At 56.3% G+C, this 8070-nt stretch overlaps 2 protein-coding genes across 2 annotated transcripts in view; both read right to left on the reverse strand.

Annotated features, from left to right (window-relative positions):
- Positions 1–1354, reverse strand: part of LMX1A (LIM homeobox transcription factor 1 alpha) — a 29879-nt gene extending 28525 nt beyond the window's left edge. The window contains exons 1-2 of the mRNA XM_026043885.1: positions 1279–1354; positions 586–772 (exon numbers count right to left, since the gene is read on the reverse strand). Coding sequence (XP_025899670.1) covers positions 586–772; positions 1279–1354 — 263 coding nt within the window. The remainder of the gene's footprint in view (positions 1–585; positions 773–1278) is intronic.
- Positions 1355–7317: 5963 nt separating this feature from the next.
- The window catches only part of RXRG (retinoid X receptor gamma), a 21991-nt gene continuing 21238 nt past the window's right edge, over positions 7318–8070 (reverse strand). Inside the window, exon 10 of the mRNA XM_026043874.1 lies at positions 7318–7727. Coding sequence (XP_025899659.1) covers positions 7580–7727 — 148 coding nt within the window. The 3' untranslated portion in view covers positions 7318–7579. The remainder of the gene's footprint in view (positions 7728–8070) is intronic.

Below are 8070 nucleotides of genomic sequence, written 5' to 3' on the forward strand. Positions count from 1 at the left end.
AAAAAAGTATGCGGAAAGAAGGGAGAAAATATCCCCATAGCCTCTTCCTCCTACAGGTTTCCTGTTGGCCCCATGCTTTTGGTCAGCAGTGGGGCTGGGAGCTCTAGACCTCAGCCCCAGTCCAAATTCCTGCCCTGTCACAGTCTCCAGCAAAGCCCCCAGCACCTGATGCTAGGAAAATAGGCCCGAGCAGGACGAGGCTTGGGGCAAGATATAACATTCCTCACAGCAGCGCTTGGTAGGACAAGAAAGCCAAAGGAGCAGCTAAAACCTTTACCCCTTCCCTCTGTAGCCTTGGGCTGCCCAGGTGGCACCAAGAGGCTCCCGAGCTCCCGCAGCACCAACCAAGAGCAATAAAACACCTCTAAGGACGGTAAAACTCGGGATGCAGCTGGCCAAGGCRAAACTTCAATGCACCCTAATAAGAGCAACACTTCTTGGCGCACCCAGCACCGAGCGCCTGGACCYGGCACTGGGGGCTCCGCGAGCCGGGAGCTGCCGGAGCACAGCCGAGCGCGAGTGTCCCCTGCAGCGCTGGGGCTTGGAGCACGGGACTTTGCAGGGGGACAGGGGACGGTCACCTACTTCTCGTAGTCCAGCTTGCAGTAGAGCTTCTTGTCGCGGTAGAAGCAGGTGGTGTGCAGGGGCTCCTTGCACGAGGCGCACTGCACGCACTGCTCGTGCCACAGGCTGTCGTTCAGGCGGAGCAGGAAGCGGTCCGAAATGACTCGCTGGCAGCCCTCGCACACCGACTTGGGGGTCGCGGCTCTGCCTGTGGGAAAGGGGGAAAGGTGGAAGGGGCGGGCGGCAGGAAGCTGGATGCACGGAGGATCCCGCTGCTCCCTGTGGAAGATCCTGCCCGGCTGCGCAGCCTGGAGCCCGGGGCGGGCCGGGGGCATCCCGGCTGCTCCCCGGGGCTGGCGGGTGCGCAGGGCGCTGCTCCGGGCTCCGGAGAGAGGGACGAACCGTACGGCAGCTCGAGGGGGAGCAAACGGGCCCCGATTTCGTTTCCCTTTGGGAAGGGCGCCGGCAGAGCCGCGGCTCGGAGCGCTGCCGATGGCTTGAGAACGGCGTTCGCATGCGAAGGGGGAAAATCGCGTGTTTTCCAAGGCGAAGGAAAGCGCCTGGCCCCGCGGGAGACGGGGGTGCGGGCGGGGAGCGACTTAATTAAATTGTGGAACGAAAACGGAGCCGGCGAGAAGGGCGCCAGGCGGAGCCGAGGGGCGCCGCGGACTCGCGTGGCGGGGCCGAAGGGGGCCGGTCCCTCCAGCGACTTACCCAGCAGCGAGGAGAAGGGGGCTGCGGGGTCCAGGGCGCTCTGCAAATTCTCCTCCATCTTCAGCCCGTCCAGCATGGTGAGGAGCCCCGGCGGGCGAGGGGGCCGCGCCGCCCGCCTGCCAACAGAGCCCGGAGGCGCCGCGCTCAGCCCCGCGCCCGCCTCGCCGCCGATCCCCCCGCGGGGCGGCCGCGGAGCCCCCCGGCCTCGCACCCGACGGCTGGCGCGATGCGGGGCCGCCGCCGCCCCTACCTGCGGCGTCCCGGGCGGGGGGAAGCGGGGGCGCCCCCCGGCAGGCAGGCGGGATCGGGGGGATCCTGCCGCCGCTCCGGCCTCCCCGGCTTCTTCTGCGTCCTCTCCGGCTTCTGCGTCCTCCTGGCCGAGGCCGGCGCTGGCCGGAGCCGAGGCGCGGAGCGGGTCCGCGCGCCCTGGACGGCGGCGGAGCGCACTAACCTGCGGGGAAGCGCCCGGCCGACTGCTGCCAAGACACATTTCCTGGAGCTGATACCTCCCTGCCCGACCCCCACCCCCTGCCCTCCCCTCTCCACCCCACTCGGAAGAAGTTTCCTCCCCGCTCTCCTGCCTGGCTGCAGGCACCGGCCCTGCCACGCCTCGAGGGGCCGGCGGCCCTTCCCGGCCCCGGGGGCAGCGCCGACACCGAGCGGCCCCGGCTCCGCTTCCCTTTCCCTTTCTTTCCTTTTTTCTTTTTTTTTTTTTTTTATTTTCCTTTTTTCCCCCCCTTTATTTATTTTTCCCATTTAGTTATTCTTTTTTTTTCTTTTTTTAATTCTGCTTTCTTTTTTTTTTCCAAAAGCTACACCGAAAGGAGGAAATTTAATAATAAATAACGAACACCTGGAGGGTGATGCCCAGCCGCAGGTGACTCTCCTGCTAGTGAAACCGACCCCCTGTCAGCTCGCCCGCTGTGGGAGAAGCCCGGGCCGGGCAGAGGGGGCTGTCCAGGGGGTCGGGAGAAGCCAGAGCCCAGCTCGAGGCAGCAGGGAGGCTGGGGATGCCTCCGTCGTCTCAGCCGCTCTGCGGATATTTAAGGAAAACGATTGCTGGGGAACAAAAAAAAATCAAAGCTGGAGACCTGTTTGGGAGCGCTCGTCACCTGCAGCCGCTGCCCCGGGCGGCGCTGAGCAYGGTTTAACTCATTGCGGGTCTCTCGGTCCCGCAGGGGCCAGGGTGGCTGCCCCAGCAAAGCGCGTCGGCTGCGGAGGGAACCCGCATGGGATTCCCCTCCTTTTTCCTTCAAACCCCCGTCTGGGAATGGTGGGACTTGGGGCTTCCCATCCCCAAGCCCGTTCTGCCCCTGAAAAACGAGAAATGGGGAGAGCTGGGAGGAGAGAAGATGCCCGGCGCCTGGCGAGATGTTCCCGGAGCCCCCGGGCTTCTCCCTGCTCTGCCCTCGGGGCTTTCCCTGTTCCCGGGCAGGCCGGGACACAGCGGGGACCCGCAGCCTCCCCCACCTCCGTACTGCCTGCGAGGGACCCGCTGCGCCTCTGCAGAGGATGGGGCTGCTCTGGGGAGGTTTGGGGGTCTGCCCTCCTGTGCCCGCTGGCACCCAGGGGTCTGAGCGCTCACAGCCTCTTGGGAAGCAAAGCTGGGGGGCAGCCTCCTCATCAAGACATCCCCACAGGGGGGTGGCAYGAATGACACAGGGACCAAGGTCGTGTCCTTGAGGAGTGCCCAGGTGAGCACGGGCATCCTGTCTGCATTTCCCGAGAGGAAACAAAATACGGGAGTCTAGGATGGACCCCATGTTTTCAAGTGGAACTATCCTGGTAACCTGGGCACTAGTACAATAGTACTGGTCAGTGTGGAAGGGCTYGGGTCTGCCCCTGAGGCAAGCTGAGCTGCAGCATTAGGCTCTGGTGCCTCAGTTTGGACCTCCTGAGGGTCCTTGAGCAGCTCCAGCCAGCCCAGTGTCTCGGTAGCCTGACCTAGCAAAGCCAGAATGGCAAGAAATCAGCAGAGCAGGGAGTGCGGTGTCAGCAGGGGCTTGGGGCATCGGGCTGGCAGGTTTCCCTTACACAACCAGAAGCCAATCCTACAGGATAGGGATGCTGTCCTTCAGGAATGTTAGAAAGATGCAGTGGGACCAGGGATGCAGGGGCAGCTGCCAAGAGTGTTCTGGATGCTGCTCCCCTGTCACATTCTTCCTCACCAGGAGTGGAGGGGAATTAATTCCCCCCTCAGTCCATGAAGAATCAGGCTCATGGCAGGGACCTTAGTATGTAATGGAAAGGGGTCTTTACTAGATCATCCACTGCCTGTGACTTGTGTCCATCTTTTCCAGGATCTGGCAGTCTAACTTGAGGCCAGCCCCCAGTTTGCTGCATTTGCACAGTATTTAACTGAGAGAGYGGGATCTAAAAGGACAAGGCAAAGCATGACTCAGTTTCCCTTCACTGAGCAGCAAGCCACAGGCTGAGCAGAGGTTAGAGGATCCCTGCACTGCTGTTACCCCACGGGGCAAGGAGGACATGGTCACTCTCTGAGAGGAACAAATAGGAACGGCTCAGGGGCACTCTTCCCACTCTGTCCCCACCACAACCAGGAACCTCCACTTGGATGGGGAGGAGGAGAGGGGACAAATAAAGAAACGAGGCAGCCACGAGAGCCGCAGGAGAAGCTCCGGTGCGATGGCGATGCTCAGAGCAGGGCACAGTCCAGCCCAGAAGTCCTTGAGGAAAGGGCAGAAGTGTTGGCACTCGGCTCGGAGTCATGCCGTGATCGCATCCACTCTTGCAACACCGGTGGCTGAAAGTCATCTGGGGTCCAAAGGATGTGCCCTTGAATTACCAAACTCAGCAGCAAGCCCAGAGCTGAACCGAATGCAAAACCAAATGCAGCGCAAACCTCTCTGTGGTTTTGTTTGTGTGTGTGTGTTTGTTTTTAATTCCCAAACCAGAATTAACATATCCAAACTTCGCTGAACTTCGACAGGAGCTGAAGAAGTAACAGAGGAACCCGGACTATGTCAGAGTAGGAAAACACCCCCACTCAATTTCTGGATAAAAAACAAATCCAGTTTATAGAAATCAACGAAGTTTGAGGAGGCTGTTTCTCGTTTGTTTGGTTTTGCTTTTTACTTTTCTAAGGTCCTTACTATAACTTGCTAACCCCACCATTTTTTTAAAGTCCCTTGCACAGAGAACTACAGAGCAAGCAGTTTAGAATTAATAAATATTTGGAATTTTTTGGCCCATGTTCTAAAACTGAGCTCATCCATAGTGGTGGGAACTTGCTGCTAACTCAGAACTCTCATGAGAGGTGATGCCTGGTAGGAATGAAAATAGGACATTTTGCCTTGTACCAATCACACAGATGAGCTAGAACGAGCCAAGTTGCAGTAAGTGGGGTAGAAGGCTGGATCCTTTGTTTCTCAAACASGAATTCTATTTCTTTTTCCTGAAAAGTGACTGATGTGTCTGGAGTTTGAGGCCATCATCCTGACTTATGGCTGCAAGGACAAATGCCACCACTGGATGGACTTCAGTCTTTGGCATTTCTTGGAATTTGACTCTTTTTGTGTGCAACCATAACTGTGAAAAAGCCAGGGCTGAGGACGTGATATTCATGATAGTGATTTCTCCTATTTTACCATTTTATTTATTTATTTATTTATTTATTTATTCGGGGCTGCAGATACGTTCAGTTCCATGGATGTCATTCTGAAGTTCTGCAACAATTCACCCTGGAGCAAAACCATACTAGTAAGTTATTACTAAGTGCTGTGGGATGGCAGTCCCACTTTTTGATGAGGGTGTTGGGGCAGGACTGCTCTTGGGCAGCACTTAGATACCACCTAACGTACCTAGAAGTCCTTCACAGAGATGAAGTATCTAAGGGACAGGAGTACACCCAGGAGGCTGCTTCATACCTCAGGTCCTCAGCGACTGTGGATAGATCCGGGCTGCTCAATGACTTCTTCCCTCTGTGTAAGGCAGCCGTCTGCTGATGACAGTTTCAGACAAGCAGACACTACCTTATTTTTCACACTCCATAGCTCATGTCTCTACCAGACTCTTGGAGGTCAAGCAYGTGGTCAAGCACCACTTTTTTTTTTAAAGGACTAGTGGTTTGGGAGGAAAAAAATAAAGCCATATTCTACACAACATCTGAAGATCTGGTGTCTCAAAACCAGGTATTTTACCTTGAGACACTTGTAGTGGGGTGTTCAGGAGCCGCAAATGGTCACTCTGAGACTGTCAGTCCTAGACTTGGTTATCACCACCCATAACTTAAATAATGCAAAACGTGGCTGTTCATACTGCAGATAACAGTCTGGATTTGCTCCCTAGGCAGTGCCTTGAGATCAACATCAAGACAGTCTAGGGAAATTGTTCATGAGAATTAGCAAGCTCTTCTTGTGCTGACTGTGGTGGGCACGTGCGGGGCCATCTGGACTAGACACTGGACATCTGAGCTGGGCAGCTGGAGCCCACTTTGCTGCCCAGTTTATTTCTCTCTGTCGGCTGTGTGTTGAGCTGCTCTGCTGATGTGTGATAGTAGGGAGTCTGAATCCCTCGTCACTCAAACTAAACCACCGAGAGGCATCACGCTGTCTCCGCCAAACCTCTACCAGAGAGCAGTGAGTGTAGCCCAAAACGCTTTGGGATGGCTCAGCCAAATTAAACCTTGCAGCTCCACGAGGACACTGATGATCACAGCTGCAGCAAGAGGCGTGCTGAACACAGCCTGCAAGTTCCAAACAGGGACAGTGTCACCGCCGTGGCCGCAGCCTGTCCTCTCCAGCAGGTCTCGTCCCTCTCAGCCCCGCGTGCTGCAGCAGCTCACCCTGCAGCAGAAGGGCACGCTGGAGTTACTGCCCCATGCTGCAGGTTTTGCCCCACGGCTTATTCACAGAGACACAGCTTGGTGATTTAACAGCTCGTGCAGTCCTTCGAGTTCCTCGGAAATGAACATTTCTGCTCCGACAATATTAGGAAGAATTGGCCCTAGATTGCACTTGGGCACCACCTTCTGCAGGGTTAGCTTATTCGGTGCACTTAACCAAAAAGCATTAACATCAAATTATCTTCAGAAGATGGCATCAATTTTTGCAATTTAGCTAACCTAACACCAGCTTACCTTGATGCAAACTGCCACACCTGAGGCGGGGAGGAACCAAGAGAGATGCAAGGCTTGGTGACCAGAAACAAAGCCAAGACGAGCTATTTGGGGACCATCTCTGAGGAGCCCACAGCAGCCCAGGCCAGAGACAACCCCTCGCTTTGCTTAACCACGAGCAGGCACCGGGTCCTGGGGCTCCATGCAGCCCCAGCTGCAGGCAGGACACATCAAGCTCCCCAGCCTGACTTTCCCAAAGAACAGCTTGGACACTGCTTCTTCCTTAGAAAAAAATTCCCTTTCAAGAGAAAGCTTCATTTTCAATTAAAATAAATAAATAAATAAATAAATAAAGTCCTTTGGTCACTGTTTGTCCCTTCTTCTGGAAAGGGACAAACTTTTTTAGGTTCATAGGTGGGGGGGGGGGGAGAGTGAATGTGGCGGATTTCATAGCTTTTGGCTTCCAGTTTCTTTCTTCTACTCTTTGGAGGCTACCTCCTTTCCCAGTGAAGGACTGGATGATGAGCCATCACCACATGGAGCTCCYAACAGACCGTTTCCTTCCTACCTTTCTCCCCTTGCCGTCGCCGCGGCCATCCCTGCTTCCCAGCCGCCCCAGCACTGCAAGCGGGCAGGGGCCGCACACAGCCCGGCCGCATCCCACGCCGCCGGCTGCGGGGGAGAGCGGCCCGTCATTTAACACTGCGCCTGTTTTCCCAATAACGAYAATCCAGGCAGCTCCGCCGGGATGCAGGGAGGACGTTTTCCCCCTCAGGATAAGCCCCACGTGYGCCTTGGACACACCGGAGGCTGCTCAGCCTTTACCTGCTCCGTGGCAGCTGCTGCAGCAGTCCTGTCAGGGGCCCCAGCCCTGTGCAGGACCCGTRACCTTGGCCGAGGGGGACACGGTCCTGACCGTCCACTTGGCRCCTCTCTCATACATCATATATTTGGTCCCTTGGCCTTTATTGAGAGTGAAAAAATAATTTAAAGTGATTATCTGTACAGGGCAGGGGGCAGGTGGCTGGTTAGCTGGTGGGAGAATCCGCAGGGGCCCTGGGGCCGGGTGAGGGAGGGTTCGAGGGCGGTTCCAGCTGTGCGACGATCCCGCTGCGGAGGAGCGGAGTGGGGGACGCCTCTGGAGCCCCCCAAGGGCTGGGGCAGTGGGGAAGGAGGACACACAGGGCCCCGGCAGGGCTGGGGGCCACTCCGCTGGCCAGAGCCTCAAGTGACCTGCAGAGGGGTCTCCAGCATCTCCATTAGGAAGGTGTCGATGGGGGTGTCCCCGATGAGCTTGAAGAAGAAGAGATGCTCCAGGCACTTGAGCCCGATGGAGCGCAGCGCAGGCAGGCGCAGCAGCAGCTTGGCGAACCTGCAAGGCGAGGAGCAGCGTCGGGGGCCGCGACCACAGCGGGGGCAGAGACCCCGTCCCGCACCCAAGCACCGAGGGGCCCCTGGGGCTGGGGCTGAGCAGGGGGTGAAGGAAAAGGAGGTCTCTGCTTTCCTGACTGCTGCTTTTAAAGTGGGGAAATAGCATTACTGGCCATATGCATAAGGGGATTTTAAGAGGAGTCTTTTTTCTATTAAAAAGAAAAAAATAATTTCATATTTTTAAACTTGCAAGGGAAAGAAAGAAAGAAAGAAAGAAAGAAAGAAAGAAAGAAAGAAAGAAAGAAAGAAAGAAAGAAAGAAAGAAAGAAAGAAAGAAAGAAAGA

Source organism: Nothoprocta perdicaria, unplaced genomic scaffold (genome assembly GCF_003342845.1).
Source record: "Nothoprocta perdicaria isolate Ctin4 unplaced genomic scaffold, notPer1 scaffold_34, whole genome shotgun sequence".
Taxonomy (NCBI): domain Eukaryota; kingdom Metazoa; phylum Chordata; class Aves; order Tinamiformes; family Tinamidae; genus Nothoprocta; species Nothoprocta perdicaria.